Below are 15,484 nucleotides of genomic sequence, written 5' to 3' on the forward strand. Positions count from 1 at the left end.
GACACCATCCTCCAGCCCCTGCACTCACCTGGCAGCAGGAGTCGTCATCCTGTGTTTACCCCCAGGGCCTCTCACGTACGGCTGTCGATGCCTGTCCCTTTGCAACAGGCTAGTCTCAGACTTGCTTTGTGACTGGGACAGAATGCAATCTCCTGCAGACCTGGGTCAAGGCCAGACGTGGAGATAAGTTTGTGCTCTGTTGAGAAATAGTCGGAATCTTTCCCCAATTACCACATCTACAGAAACTAGGTGCTGCTTCTCCTCTGACCTTCTTACCAAAGGTGCAACCTTAAAACCCAGGTCAGGAGAAGAGACGGGCTAACGCAGAATTCCCTTATGGAGAGTGGGGCAGGTGATTATTTTTTAAAAAAATATGTTTTTATTGATTTCAGAGAGGAAGGGAGAGGGAGAGAAAGAGAGAGAGAGAGAGAAAGAGAGAGAGAGAGAGAGAGAGAGAGAGAGAAACATCAATGATGAGAGAGAACCATTGATTGGCTGCCTCCTGCATGCTCCCTACGGGGGATGGAGCCCGCAACCCGGGCCTGTGCCCTGACTGGGAATCGAACCCTGACCTCCTGGTTCATAGGTCGATGCTCAACCACCGAGCCATGCTGGCCGGGCTAGGCAGGAGATTTTTTTGCAGAACCCAATAGCAGTGGAGTGGGGTCGTGCCAAGAAGTCTTACAAGCCTTTCCTGAGAATAGGGAAATGCATTGTCAGGGGAACATCGAGGCTCCCTTGAGTGAAACATCCATTAAAGCCGGCCTAATCAAGCCTGAGGAGACAAAGTAGGAAAGAGAAAATATATAATAAGGAGTCAATGAGGCATCAAGACAAGCTGAGTCGGTGGAAAAACAGCAGTTCTCCCACAGACGGGCTCCCAGGGACAAGGGACCTGAGTGTCTGGCTGGGGCGGATCTGACCCCAGGGCAGACCTCAGCAGGTGGGGACGGGCTCAGCACAACAAACAGGGCCAGAAGCCTGGAGCAAGGGCGGGCACTGAGGTTCGGTATCCACCCCCGCATCTCCGCAGACAAGCTGTATGATGATTGGCAGCCAGAGCAAGATCTTGAGCCCTGTGATTGGCCTCTTGCTGGTCCTCTGTGCCCTGTGCTGGAAAGTGAGTCTTGTTTAAACTGCTTCCAGTGCTGACCCCTGATGGTAGAATGAGTTACTGCACCTTCTTGCAGGAATAGCCTAGCAGTATTGACTCCACCTGCCTGGAATGAAATTAAACGTCGTTCCACCGTTCCACCGAGAGACGGGGGCCTGTCGTGGATGACCCACGAGGTCCTGTTGCTATGGAGACCTGTTGTCTAGGGAATTTCCGTTTCCCTAATCGCTAGAAAAATTACCCAGGATTTGTTTTTTTTAAATATATTTTATTGATTTTTTACAGAGAGGAAGGGAGAGGGATAGAGAGTCAGAAACATCGATGAGAGAGATACATCGATCAGCTGCCTCCTGCACATCCCCCAGTGGGGATGTGCCCGCAACCCAGGGACATGCCCTTGACCGGAATCGAACCTGGGACCTTTCAGTCCACAGGCCGACACTCTATCCACTGAGCCAAATCGGTTTCGGCCAGGATTTGTTTTTAATGTGGACTGTGTCTCACGTACTCCCCAGGAGAAGGGCAGTGGGTACCTTCATGCTGCTTCCTGTCACTCACACCATCACACGCCCCCATCCTATCAGGGCACCCCAGGGTCATCCTCCCTTTCCCTCCCAAGTGGAACATGAAAAACCAGAGCACAAATGTTTTCTTTTTAAATAAGGCATAAGCAGGCAAGGCGCTTAAAGCCGGCCTGATCAAGCCCGAGGAGACAAGGTGGCAGAGACAAAATACAGAATAAGGAGTCAATGAGGCATCGAGACTCAAGCTGAGTCTGTGGAAAAACAGCAGTTCTCCCATGGGTGGGGGTCACATTGATGCTGAGGGTAATTTTGGACACATCAGCACTGCATCCTGGGCCTGGGCCCTGTTTTCCCGGGCATTTGGGACTCTGCCCTGGCGGGTACTGGCCTTGGCATGCTTGGTCCCTCTGTGCGGTGGGCATCGATCCTCCACGGATGCTGCTATGGAGGACAGGCTCGCTATCCGGTGGCAGAGACATCGGCCATCCTTGGAAGCATCATGGTGGGACTTCATAACGGAAATCTTCAGCTTCCCACAGGCCTCTGCGTGGTGGGAAGTGAACATGCAGTCGCAGGCCCTCCTGATGAGACCTGCTGGAGGGCTGGGTTTTGCTGGAACTCAAACTCCTCCGCTGAGGGGAGCTCTGGTCTTCAGGGCAGGGGGGCGCAGTCTCTCATTTTTAAGGTGCATCTTACGTAAGTGCCCGGTTCTGGGGCCCATCAGTCTTTCACTGCTCCTTCTCTGTCTGATCTCAGGGCAAAGGGGTCACAGGTTGAGAAGCCCCCTGCGGAGAATCCATCTCAGAATATCAAGCAGACAGAAGCAAAGGAGGGATGGAGGATAGGGAAGGAATACTCTGAAAGCCCAGAGATTAGAAGAAAGAAATATAGAAACAGAGGCAGACAGGGAGAGAGGGAGAGAGTTCAAGAGATGACCTAAACATTAAAGTGATGAACTTGGACTTTGTTAAGGTCCAACCTCAGGGCCATGAATTCAACTTAAAAGGTTAATTGGAGGAGATGTATCTATTTATGCACGAGCACATTAATGCTTGCAAACGTAGCTATGTCCCACACACTGTGTGAGACACGTGGTAAGGCCCAGCCCCCTTGCTGAGCGACGCCACTCCAGCCACTCCGTTCTCCCAGCGCCAGCCTGTGTTCTCTGCTGTGTGAGGCTCCCTGTGGCCCGGCCGGAGATGCTGGGATGTTGGGTTTCTCGGGCCTGACCGTGTGCATTGCCCCTTCTCTCCAGACCCCAGTCCGGTGCCCTCGGCCTCCAGCACCTACCACGCCATCATCGGCGGGATCGTGGCGTTCATTGTCTTTCTGCTGCTCATCCTGTTCATCTTCATCGGCCACTACTTGATTCGGCACAAAGGTCAGCTGTGAGGGAGGGATGAGGAGAGGTGGGCACGGGGAGGGAGGCGGGTCAGCTCCGGGAGGCAGGCGGGAGCTGGCTGCATGGAGGGCCTTCGGGGACCCGGCAGCCCCTTTGAGGTTTGAGGAAGAAGAACGCAGGCACCTCGGTAGTGATGGAGCCCCCAGGCCCCTCAGTGCAGCCTCACTGCTTTCATCATCCACAGAATCCAACCTTCCCACTCAGCCAGCTGCTGCTCCCACGCTGCTCCGCCACCAGGGCTCTCGCCTTCAGAGGGAACTGCACAACTCTGCCTCTTCTTGCCATCTCTGGACACTTTCCTGCCTTTCTGTCTGGCCTCATGTTCCCTGACCTTCGACCTCCTTGCCCCTGGTCTCCACAACATCTCGTTTCTTTCTTCCTCTCTCCTCTATGCACGCCATCTCGCTACCCTCTCTTCACATGCCCTCCTCTCAGATGTTCCCCTAGTAACTTCCAGCTGCAGCCAGGCTACCCGACTGATCAGGTGCTGGCCAGCTCTCTACTGCATTGCACAAGGAGCCGACATGCCAATTTCCCTTAGCACCACCTTACACACACAGACACACACATGTACACATGCGTACACATGCAAATATGTGCGCACACATGCAGATGCATGCACATGCATGCATATCTACACACCGGCCTGCAGGCACATCAGACACACACAGAGAGACACATATATGCATATGTGCACACACACGTGTGCATGGATATATACACATAGACATACACTGTACACGCATACACAGACACACAGACAGACACAAGCACATCTGCACACACACGCTGTTATTTTTTTGCCAGTATTATTGAGATTCTCTATTTAAAGGCAGCACTCATGAATTCGTAGGGGTGTGGTCGGGGGAGGGGTGTTGGCAGCAAAGTGCACGTTGGGTCTGATGGGAGGAATGAAGCTCTGGCCAGGAGCAGGCGTGGATGGGCGGGTGGGAGCGTGGGCCGGGGGCGTCAGAGGTTTGGAAGCTGCTCCTGGAAGAGGAGCCTCTGTGCCCCCCCCAGGAACCTACCTGACACATGAAGCGAAAGGCTCTGACGACGCGCCAGACGCGGACACAGCCATCATCAACGCGGAAGGCGGGCAGTCGGGCGGGGATGACAAGAAGGAGTATTTCATCTAGGGGCCCGCTCCCCTGCGCCCCTGCAGGGACCCCACAGGCACTTCTGGGGCCGTAACCACCTCGGACTTGTACAGAGCAACCCCGGGGCCGCCCTCCCGCTTGCTCCCCAGCCCCCACCCCTGTACAGAATGTCTGCTTTGGGTGCGGTTTTGTACTCGGTTTGGAATGGGGAGGGGAGGGGGGGAGGGAGGGCTGCCCTCGGCCCTTTCCTTGGCTTCTCTGCATTTGGGTTATTATTATTTTTGTAACAATCCCAAATCAAACCTGTCTCCAGGCCCGGGGGGCCGGGCCCGGGCGAGAGGAGCAAAGCCTCTGGAGCTGGAGGAGGAGGAGGAGGGGGAGGAGGAGGAGGGGGAAGAGGTCAGGACGGGACAGGAGCAGGGCTGGTGTATGGGGGGGGGGGGGGGAGGGGGCTTGCACCAGCCCTCCGTCCTCTGCGCAGAGCAGCTGCTGCCTGGACTTCTCTGGGACGAGGAGGTTGTGAGCAGAGCCAGAGGGGGACAGACCGTGCCTCCCTGCTCCCCCTGTTTCACGCCCCTGGAAAAGGAACGAATGGGTTCCTGAGGAGGGGACCTGCAGAGGGCAGGCAGCCACACAGAGACCCAGGGCGTCCACGTGGGGAGGACGTGGTCCCCGCCAGGAGGGATGGATTTGGAGAGACAGGATGTCGCGATGGCCCACCTACCCTTGTCCCCCGTGATGTATGAAGCCAGGCCCTTTACACAGGAGCTGCCCTTGGGGGCCGCAGGGCAAGGTGGCCCCTCGTTGCTCCAGCAGCCGTGGAGAGGCCACTGTCTGCTCCCCTGCCCAGCGGCCCTCACTCACCCAGCCCTGGACTGTTGCTGGGCGACCACTGCTCTTATGGCATTGTTTACCAACTCCTCCTCCTGCCCCGTGCCCCTGCCCCTCCAATTCCTACGCTGTCCCTCCATCCTTCCCCCCTTCCCAGCAGCCAGGCAGATATAACCACAAAAACACTAAAAGGAGCTTCACTGCACTGAGCTGTTTCCTGCCCGAACAAAGCAGATAATGTGAACTTTGTGAGTGTGTGGACGTGTGTGTTGTGTGCACATCTGTGTGTGAGAGGCAGCGAGCGGTCCTGGCAGGTGGCGGCCGTGGAACCCGTGAGGGAGGGCCTTCGAGGAGAGGGCTCCTAGCCAACGGGGGGGCCTCCCCGGGAGGCGGTTTCATCCTGGCATCGCCATGCCACCCCCAGACCCCATCGGTCATGGAGAAAGCAGTCCCGGGATGTGTCCGTGCTCAGTTGTCCAGCGAGTCTCGCCCTAAAACACGGAGCATCAGACCTCGGCCCGGCCTCCCTTCTCGGAGCTTTGGAGCCAGTGCCACCCCTTGCTATGCACCCTCAGCCTCTCCCTGGCCCCGACCCTAGACGACCACTGGCACTTCTGGGCCCGGTGAGCCGAGGGCTGGAGAGAAACTTCCCTTCTGCCCACCCCCACCCCTCCTTTTGATTTTCTGTCTTCCTCCGTGGCCTGAGCTGGTTGCCATAGAGATGAGTTGCTCAGGCTCCCGGCCCAGCCAGCCGCCCTGCCTCAGACCCAGGATGCCCCTGGGCACCGCTGTCACCCTCGTCCGGCATGTCCTCCCTGCTGACACCCAGGGGTGTGCACGGGGGTGGGGGTGGGGGGGCGCTGCACCCGCAGGCCTGCCCACCCCCCAGGGCAGGTAACACCGTGGCTTTTCCAGCAGCCGGTTGGGGCCCTGGGCACACAGCAGCCCCCCAAGCCAAGGCTCTCCCCTCGCAGCAGCGGGCAGCCGGCCCCCCAGCCCCGGGCTCCTGTCTCCTAGCACCCGCTCCGGGGAAGTTGACTTTGCCTCTGAGGGAATCACTCTGTCCATATTACACAGAAGCCATATTTGTACGGGGAGTCGGGGAAGAGGGACCATTGTGTTTGTGTGTCTGTCTGGGGTGGGGGTGGGGCCGGGCGCAGGGAGGGGACCGTATATCTTTATAACCTTTCTAACTCTCCTATGCTAATCTCAGAGGGGCACCCTCAATATATCGGATCACCGTGTCGCTCGCTCGGCTGCCTCCTTCTTGCCGCTCTCGCTCCCGTGGGGATGCGTGTCTAAGGGCTGCTCGCCGGCATCCCCCGCGCCTGGTATTTGCAGGGGTGGCGTGGGCCACGCCGGGCCCCTCTCCCAAGGGCGTCTCTGTACGGAAACAATACAGCTCTCCGAGGGAGAGAAGTGTGTTCACTCCCGTTGGCTGGGTCCTTGCTTTCCTGAGTGTCTGGGGCGGAGCCTCCGACGGCTCCCCCTGCCTTCCCCAGGCAGGAGGGGAGGAGGTGGGGGTGAAGGTGAAGATGCCACCGACATCATTCCAGGACGGTTTCAACAGGTCCCCCAACTCATTCCCCCGCCCCCCCCCCCATGGTAAACCTGAGCTAGTGTCCCGGGAGATGAGGGGTGGTCTTGTCTTTGTAAGGCACCCGTTCTGTCACCCCTGGGCTTCCCTACTCCACCTGCAGGCGCCCTGTGGGCATGGAAAGGAGGTCCCTGGCAGGACTGGAGTTGAAACACCACATGCCTCCTTGGACCAACGAAACTGTCGCCTAAGCAGCCCCTCTACCTCCCCATTCGGACCCAGACACGCCATTACTCATCTCTTCCGATGTCCCGCCTAAGCCTCCCTAACTGAAGAACTAGATCGTGGGGGCAGAGGGGGTCTCAGCAGAGACCCTGGGAAAGCTCCTGGGGGACAGGGTTACCTAAGAGCCGGCGTGTGTCGCTTAGGGGACCCTCCCCGGGAGACACTCTGTCGCCATCTGGAGAGAAAGGGCCTCTCCCCACACGAGGAACTTGACACAGGGCTGAGGTCCCCGCTGGTGCAGCAGCTGCACAGCCTCTGTGTCCCCCACGGACACGAACAGAGGTTCCCCCAGAGGCCACAGGCCCCTTGAAAAGACGCTGTCCCGTTGTCCCCAGAGCCTGTCTACCTTTCAGACCACGTGCCCTGCTTGTTCTGGAAGGTGCCTTCACTGTACCCAGAGGTGATGAGGCGCATGCCCAGTCACACCCTGCAGTAGCCCTCCCCCTCCCACAGTGAAACCCCCAGATCCAGACACCTGCGTCAGGCATGTGCACAGGTACACGGCACACGCCACCCCACAGGTACACAGCACACGCCACCCCACAGGTACACGGCACACGCCAGCCACCCCACAGGTAAATGAGCCCTGCTCACTCCCGGACTCCTACACAGAGAGCCCAGCCTCAGCACCTCAGGGTCCAGCCCTGCACCCCGAGCACGCCTCTCACAAACGCGTGGCTTTTGAACCATCTTTCACTGGCTCAGGTTCAAGGGGTGGAGGAGCAGTGAGCGTCATCAGCTGCCTTCCCCTCCAACTTCCCAGCATGCCTCTTATCTCTGCCTCACACTTCACCCCTGGCCCCTCTTCCTTCCTTGAACCCAAGGAATCCTTCTTGCTGGAAAGCCCTTGGCTTCTCAGCCTCCCTTTCCACCTTCGGGAAAGTACCACCTTCTGGCCCCCACCTCCTTCCTTTTCCAAGTGCAGGACCCCACCAGGGGGCTCCGACCTCAAAACAGGAAGCCGAGGGCCAATGCCCTGTGTGGGCCTCAAGCTTAGACAGGCAGTGGGCGTGGGGTGAAGGCTTCCTGAGTGCCCCCACCCCGTGCCACCCAAAGGCCCTGCCCAGAACTGATGGCCTTCATTAGCCCGGCGCTTATCTTGGAACCACAGCAGGTGACAGAGCTGCCCGGCCTCCCTCTCTGCCTGCGTGAGCCCAGCAGTGTCATGGGGAACTGCCTGCACCCGGTGAGTGTGGGGCGGAACCCACAACTCTGCCCCTCCTACCCCTCTGTTTCCCCCCTGTCTTTTCGTTCTTTCCTTCCCTCCTCATCTCGTATCCCTTCCCTCGTCTCCCCTCTCTTCTTACCTCCCGACTCCAGGTCCCTATGCTTTTCCTCATTTGTCTTTCAATCAGTACCATCCAGGCCCCTGGCTGCTCTCCCTGGGACTCCCCTGCCTGCCAGCCCTGCCCCCTGCCCTGCCCTGGCTGACCCATGACTCTGCCTCGGCAGGCTCCCCAGTCTCCACTGCGATGTCCTTTCCCACCAGCCCCACTGCATCCCCACTCCAGCCCCGTATTCTCCACCCCAGGCTCCCCCCTGTCTCCCTCCCTCCCCCCCCTCTCATTCCCGAGACCAGCGGGGTAACTAGATGTGTGATTGTCCCTCTGGGGACCCTCCAGGTGGACTCCTCCACTGACAACAGTTCGAGTAGCTTTTCCTTTGATCCTAATGAGTGGAATTATACTGAGACCTATGACTACTCTGGAATGGACGCAGCTGCCCCCTGCCGCTCCTGCAACCTGCTGGACGAGTCCTCACTGCCTTTCTACATCCTCGCCAGCGTCCTGGGCATCCTGACCAGTGCGGCTGTCCTCTTCGCTCTGCTCAGACCCCTCTTTCACCGGCAGCTCTGTCCTGGCCATCAGCTCCTCCTCACACAGTTAGCCGTGGGCAGTGCCCTCTTCAGCATCGTGGTGCCCATCCTGGCACCAGGCCTCCGTGGTGCCCACAACACCTACGTGTGCCACCTGGCCCACTTAGTCTGGTATGGCTCAGCCTTTGCCCAAGCTTTGCTGATAGGCTGCCATGCCTGCCTGGGTCCCAAACTGGGTGCAGGCCCGGTCCCACGCCTCATCCTGGGGCTCACTGTGGGCCTTTGGGGACTGGCCATCCTCCTGGCGCTGCCCATCACCCTGGCCAGTGACACCTCCCATGGACTCTGCTCCTTGTCACCTGGCCAGGGCATTTTGAAGTTTCTGCACGCTGCCAGCTGTTTTGCCATCTTTGTCTTGTTGCCACTGGGTTTATTGGGAGCCAAGGGGGTGAAAAGGGCCTTGGGCAGGGGGCCGTGTCCCTGGGTTGACGTGCTGTGGCTCTGGTTCATTTTCTGGTGGCTTCACGGAGTGCTGTGGGGATTGGACTTACTAGTGAGGTCCAGGTTCTTGGTGCTGTCGTCCTGTCCGACCCAGCAGGCGCTGGACCTGCTGCTGCACCTGGCGGAAGCGCTGGCCATCCTGCACTGCGTGGCCGTGCCCCTGCTCCTGGCCTTGTTCTGCCAGCGGGCGACTCGCAGGGCCGTGCCGTCCTTGGCCCTCCCAGCAAGACAGTCCTCTCCTCCAGATGCCCTGGGAGGAAAATCTTAGCTCCCTTCCTACCTGCCAACCTGAATTAAAGTCTGTGCTGCTTTTATGAAGCTGGTGGTCTCTTACTTTGTCTGGAGACGTCGAGGAGAGGAAGGAAAATGGAGAGAGAGAGAGATCGATTGATTTCATGCCAGATTGCCCTGCTGGCTGCTGCTGCTGCTGCTCTGCCTGGCTTGGGGAGGAAGTGGGGGATGTACCTACATCCTCGGGGCACACAGGTGTTTTCTCCAGGTGGGAGGTCACTGCCATCTCTTCCAGGGGGAAGGGAAAGGGGACCGGAATAGGAGGGGAGCAGCTAAACCTGTAACACCAGAAGAGATGGCTTAGCAGGTCAGGAAAGAAGAGAAACTGCTACAGAGAGCACATGAACGACAAATAGAAACCGGAGAAAGCAAAGCAGAGATGAGCCCACAGCCCGACTCCCCCTCCCTGGCTGGCCTGTTCTGTGGTCCTCAGTCCTCCGTGCCTTTTGTCTCCGACACCTGTTGGCTTTGTTTAGAGATCAGAGTGGTGGTGGGAATGGTGGTGAGAAGCTTCCTGGAACCTCACAGAGTCCAGGGAACATATCAAGGTAATTCTGGAAGCCACTACCTAGAAGCCATTCTTGTGAGGTTGGTTCCTCAGCATGACCCTCATCCCCATGTGTGTGGGCATGTACACCTGCCTGTCTCCATCTGTTAAAGCTCACATCCATGTTAGATGCATACATATAATACTATGCTGACATGTCTGCTTACCTCCCATTAGTGTGTGAATTGCAAACACCTGTGTGTGTGTGTGTGTGTGTGTGTGTGTCTGTTCTCGCCTACCTCAGCCCCCCCCCCCCCCCCCACTTCATTCTGCTCTCCATCCCTGTTCACAGGACATGGAATCGGGAATTATGACACACTTCCTACACATATGTTTTCTTTACCCCAGTTTCTGTGCCTAATCTTTTCTGTAGAGGTTGTGTGCAGGGAACTAAGAGTCAAGAGGTGGTGCAACATGAGAAACTTAAAGGGTTAGGGGCCTGACCCGATTCATTTCTGCTTAGAATGCCCCAAACTCCTCTTTCAAACCCCAGCTCTTGGAATAAGCCTTTTCTCCCCACACAGATCTTTTCTTCCATCTCTCACACTATCCCTGTGCCCTGGGTACCTCTTCCTTAAATGTCCCCCTGATTTTCTGGCTGCTAAGCTTGGTCCTGGAGGCTTTTCTCCACCCTGACTCAGCCACATTCAGGTGATGATTGGAAGAACATGAAAGAGCCCCTCTACGTAAGGGGAGCGACTTATACTGCCACCAAAAATTCCCCCTCTACCCAAGATATCTCTCTCTCTCTCTCTCTTGGAGTTCCTCTCTTTAACTCAGTTAAAAGCTGGGGAAACTTGAGAGGGTGCCTTGCATTGGAATCCAAACATGGTCTTTCCATTTTTCAAAGGTGAGCTGTACTGGGCTCCTGCCCCACGCCAACTGCCTGGCTCTGGGCTTGGAGAGACCTCGCCGAGGGCAGGAGAGGCAGAGAGAAGCAGAGCATCCGAGGCGGACAGCGTGAGAGGCCCTGGGAAGTTCCCTGGGTGGGTGCGGTGACAAACCCTCCAAAGCCCCCCGCCTCCTGTCTCTTAGTGGCTACCAGGTTAGCTGCTGCTTGGTGCATGCCAAGTGGAAAGGTAAGATGAAGGGACGGATGGAGATGCGGGAGACATTCCGAAAGAGAAAGGAAGGGACAGGAAGTGAAGAAGAAAGATAACTTGCAAACCTGAATGATGTTAACACAGTTCCTGAGCGTGCTCCAGTCTTTTCTTTTTCTCTTATTTCCTTTTCAGCTTCCTCTCATAGTTGCCCCTCCAACCTGTGACCACCCGCTCAGTCCTACAGACATGGCCCAACCGCCTCCCATGGCGTAGAATGGCCTAGATACGGGGAAGGTGAGGGTGTCTTTGACTTGCTGATTTGCTCAGTATCAATCCCAGGCGAGGGAAACTTCATTGAAGACCACTGGCCTTGTCTTATCTACACCGGTTCAGGCCTCCAGTGAAAATCCCTCCTTGCTCAGTCCAATGAACAAGAATCCCAGGTGATTCAGCAGCCTCCCATCCCTCCAAAGGAAAAGGGGAAGTGAAAGCCAGCCACCTAGCAGCCTCTCAGAGGTCAGGGCTGGTTAGAAACCCCTCCCTAAAGTTACCTCCTCCCCATTCTGCCCCTGCCCGCTTTGCCTGGTCCCTTCAGGGACCTCTTCTCTGCTTTGCCTGGTCCCTTCAGGCCCTGCTGCTCCGTGTCATCATCTCGGCTGCGTTTAGAGAGTCTGGAAAGTCTAAGGGGACCTGACCTCAGCCGCTTCTCTAAGGCATCCCTCAGCGTCCTGGTACCCAGCCCACTTAACCCACTGCATGCCAGCAAACACTTCAGCCTTCTCCTGAATCTTTTATGCAACCCTTCAGGAACACAGATCCTGTTTTCTTAGAACCCTTAAGCCTTTAATCTCAGGGTTGGCAGGGACGTCAGCTGTATGAGAGTTACTGGGCCTCCCGACTAAAGAAAAATCCTCTCCGAGAGACAGACGAAATCCAGGCAGCAGGCTCCTGGGGGCACACAACGCCCCGGGGGAGGGTCGACCTGCGTTTGTGTCTTTAAGGAGAGAGACTTGTTTTCAAAGGAAGGTTGGAGATCACATTGGTGCCCACTGTTCATTTATCGCCAGCTCAGGCCCCTCCCAGAGGATTTAGGAAACAAGGAGCTTGTCCTCACCCCCTTTCACCTCCCCCTTTTCCTTTCACCCCCCCATCCTCCCAGCCTCACCGTCACCTTCCTTCCGAAGCCACCCTCAGAGGAATCCTAATTGAAAACTTCACTGGGATTTTAAACCCAATTCATCGCCAACTCTAATTGCCAGGGATTTGCAAGAAAACCATTACAGACTATCTAATTATTCTGACATCAGCAGCCCTCTGTCTGGGCACACGGAGAATCGCAGTTTTAATTAACAATGCATCTTGCAGATGAATGTGACTGTTTAGGTTAATTAACAAGTTCAAGTCCTTCTAAATCATCTCTGCACATCGTCTCTGTGGTTTGGGCAGGAAGAGCGTTTAAAAATAAGTTCCGCAGAAAGGCATGTTAGCTTTTATCTTTCCTGTAATTACTGGGGGAAAGGAAGAGGGAATCTCCAAGAGGGGGAACGGCACTTGGAGGCGGGTTTGGGGAATTTGGAGGCAGAGCTTTAGGGGGTTTCAGACCTCCTGATGTCACGCTTCGATTTAGGAGCGCTTTTAGGCATATTGGAATCAACGGGAGGGAAGAGTGCTGTTGATATTTGGCTCTGTTGACTAATGAGTTTGCCGACCACTGAGATAGACGAAACAAGTATACAAGACGAGTGTGGGTGGGAGAGTTGGAAGGGGTAGACCTCAGCGAACGTACCTCAATCAGATTGAGGACGTTTTTAGCAAAGGCCAGCTTAGGAGTACCCTAATTAAGTTAATAACAATGTACCTACCTATATAGTTTAAGTTTAAAAAATTTGGCTCTCAAAAGAAATTTCAATCGTTGTACTGTTGATATTTGGCTCTGTTAACTATTGACTTTGCCGACCACTGCTCTAACGCGTTGTCCAGTTGTTTGCGGACTTGGTTCTGGCATGAGAACCCCAACTTTCCCCTCGCTGCACATTTCTCCTCACCTTTCTGTGTATGTTTCTCCCACAGCCTGGGGACACTTTAGGCCTCCTCCTCCTCCCTCAGACTTCACAGATAATGTCCCAAGTTCCGCTTCCCTTCTCTAGGGCGATTGCGGGTACTGTTTTCCTAAGCTCTTCTCTGGATTAGGTGCTATCCACTTTGGGGGAGGAGGGGTGATAAGTCTTGGGAAATATGATGAAGTTAGGAAGTCTCTCTTTAGGGAGATACAGTATCACACCCCTCATTTGGCATTTGGTTCTTCCCTACTGTGCTCAGAGTTAGCCTCGGGCTTCTGCCTCTAGGACTTCCAGGACCAAGCATGGCTCATCTCCCCTTTGCTCACCAAGCTTGAGAGGCCCAGGGGCCTGAAGAGCAGTCTGTTCTTTGCATGGGCAAAGCCTGTTTCCCTTCTAAAAGCCTTGGCACTGGACGTCTCGTCTATGTGGAATGCTCATTCCTGTGTTATTGACAGTGCTGCCCTTCTTGGGATCTCAGTGCAAATCAACTTCTTCAAAAGTGACCTTCCCTGCCCTAGCTGGTTTGGCTCAGTGGATAGAACATCAGCCTGGGGACTGAAGGGTCCCGGGTTCAATTCTGGTCAAGGGCACATGCCCGGGTTACAGGCTCTATCCCCAGTGGGGGGCATGCAGGAGGCAGCTGATCAATGATTCTCTCTCTCTCCCTTTCTCTTCCTCTCTGAAATAAAAAAAAAAGTGACTTCCCTGACATCCAATGGGGTGTAGCCCCGACTTCCCCATGATTCTTCACCAACACACTGGGGACATTGTCAGTGGGGCTTTTATCGCACCCTGAAATTCTGTTTGTGCTTCATTTGCTTGTTTACCAGTTTGTTGCTCATCTACCACCTCCTCCCTCCACTGGAAAACAAGTGTAAGGGTACAAGAACTTGTTTAGTGACTGGAGCATAGTGAGAGTTCAGGAAACGTGCTGAGTATAGGAACTAATTAATTTTGTAGGAATCACACATGTTGCTCCACCCTAGACGGTTGAAAGTCTCGTGGAGAAGAGGAACACCTAGGCAAAGAATCAGTGCAGAGTCACTGCCCCCAAACAGCGCTCTCTCCCCAGGCCTCTGGGGTGCCCCTCCCAGGCCAGCCAATCATCTGGGGACCAACGAGACGGAAGGATTGTTCGAACACAGCTTCTGGTGCGTGCACCTGCTTTGTGTGTCCACATTTGGCCGGCTGGCGCGGGAGGACTTTGTCGCATTTCTTGACCCACACATTGGAGGAGCTTCCCGACACCGTGGGCCTTGGACAGTAGGAGCAGGGGTGGGGGTGGGGGTGGAGCTGAGAAGGGCTGTGGTTTTCCTCTAACCTGAGGAAAAGACACTGCCCTCGAGTTCCAGCAGACAGTCAGCCATTGGCTCAGAACCAACATTGGTGTCTGGTCACCTCCCTAGATATTATCACGCTCAGCCAGAGAAAGCCCACACGCTCCTAGGGCCTAAAAGTCATTGTCGTCTCCAGGCTTGATGTTTCTTTTTCCTTATCACTTCTCCCTTCTCCTCAGTTCCAGCTTGACACCCTGCCCCCTCTCCACCTCCCGCCTTCCTGCAATCTCCTTTCTGTATGTAGTTCTGGGTAACCCTCTAAGGCACTTGGGGTTTAGAGCTCATTTCATTTAATGAATGTACGGAGTGCCTACGAAGTTCAAGACGCTGTGAGTGAGAGGTACCTGTCCGCGTTCTTCCTCGGTTCTTGGGGTTTCCCAGCTCTCTCCTTAGTAACCCTGAACATACCTGGACCCCAGGACCCACTGAAAACCCACCAGCCCTCAGTCACCTGGACTTCCCAGCCCAGGCCTCGACCACACAGCAAAGACCCTTAGCACAGCGCAGAGCCCCTTGTAGGTGGTGGCCCTGCAGCGCTGGCACATGCTGGAATGTTCTCAGACATTCTTACAGGTGGGTGGGTGGGTTCTGAAAGCCAGAACAATGAGGCTGATTACCCAGAGGAGAAGCCAGGGGCGCAGGGCATTGGAAAATAAAACTTTACAAATTAGTTGTCCCTTTTCTGTCTGTGGCCGGAGAAAGCAGGGAGGGAGAAGTGGACGCTGTTATCAGCCTGGAAGCTTCCAAGAATATGAGCCCATTTCTCCTCCTTCACATCCATTCCTTTAAGGCCCAGAGTGGGGTTGCTCACGCCACATCGTTGGAAAGCGCTGGGAATGTGAAAGGAGCCAACGGGCAGGAAGGTCTCCGAGACCGCAAAAAATGCAGAAATTAAATAACATTTAATAGGTTTAACGCAAAAAAATTTATTGCAAGGCAAAAGCAGGATGGAAGAAGCCTGACTCAACAGAAGTTCTCATGAAAAAAGAAGACAGAGGTTTCTTTTTTGGCCATGGGCTAAAGATGATTCAATAGCCTGTGTGGTGGCCAAAAAGCGAATCAGACTCAAAGTGCATTAAGAGACACAGTGTACTAG

At 55.4% G+C, this 15,484-nt stretch overlaps 2 protein-coding genes across 4 annotated transcripts in view; both read left to right on the top strand.

Annotated features, from left to right (window-relative positions):
• The window catches only part of CADM3 (cell adhesion molecule 3), a 31,666-nt gene extending 25,267 nt beyond the window's left edge, over window positions 1-6,399 (top strand). For both annotated transcript variants that reach the window (XM_059674844.1, XM_059674845.1), the window contains 2 exons: window positions 2,894-3,019; window positions 4,061-6,399. In XM_059674844.1, coding sequence (XP_059530827.1) covers window positions 2,894-3,019; window positions 4,061-4,179 — 245 coding nt within the window. In that variant the 3' untranslated portion in view covers window positions 4,180-6,399. The remainder of the gene's footprint in view (window positions 1-2,893; window positions 3,020-4,060) is intronic.
• On the top strand, window positions 2,894-9,428 carry ACKR1 (atypical chemokine receptor 1 (Duffy blood group)). Of its 2 annotated transcripts, none has more exons than XM_059674846.1 (3): window positions 2,894-3,019; window positions 7,905-7,979; window positions 8,416-9,428. In XM_059674846.1, the coding sequence occupies exons 2-3, from the start codon at window positions 7,959-7,961 to the stop codon at window positions 9,376-9,378; spliced, it is 984 nt and encodes a 327-aa protein (XP_059530829.1). In that variant the 5' UTR covers window positions 2,894-3,019; window positions 7,905-7,958; the 3' UTR covers window positions 9,379-9,428. The 2 variants fall into 2 exon arrangements, with proteins under 2 accessions (XP_059530829.1, XP_059530830.1); XM_059674847.1 differs by having other exon boundaries at window positions 2,895-3,019; window positions 7,908-7,979.
• The last annotated feature ends 6,056 nt before the right edge of the window (window positions 9,429-15,484 follow it).

The sequence above is a fragment of the Myotis daubentonii genome, chromosome 18 (assembly GCF_963259705.1).
Source record: "Myotis daubentonii chromosome 18, mMyoDau2.1, whole genome shotgun sequence".
NCBI classification, from domain to species: Eukaryota; Metazoa; Chordata; class Mammalia; order Chiroptera; family Vespertilionidae; genus Myotis; species Myotis daubentonii.

Coding starts and splice junctions, on each gene's coding strand:
- ACKR1 (XM_059674846.1), top strand. CDS start 7,959: ATGGGGAACTGCCTGCACCCG. Junction 7,980..8,415: donor TGGGGAACTGCCTGCACCCG/GTGAGTGTGGGG, acceptor GGGACCCTCCAG/GTGGACTCCTCCACTGACAA.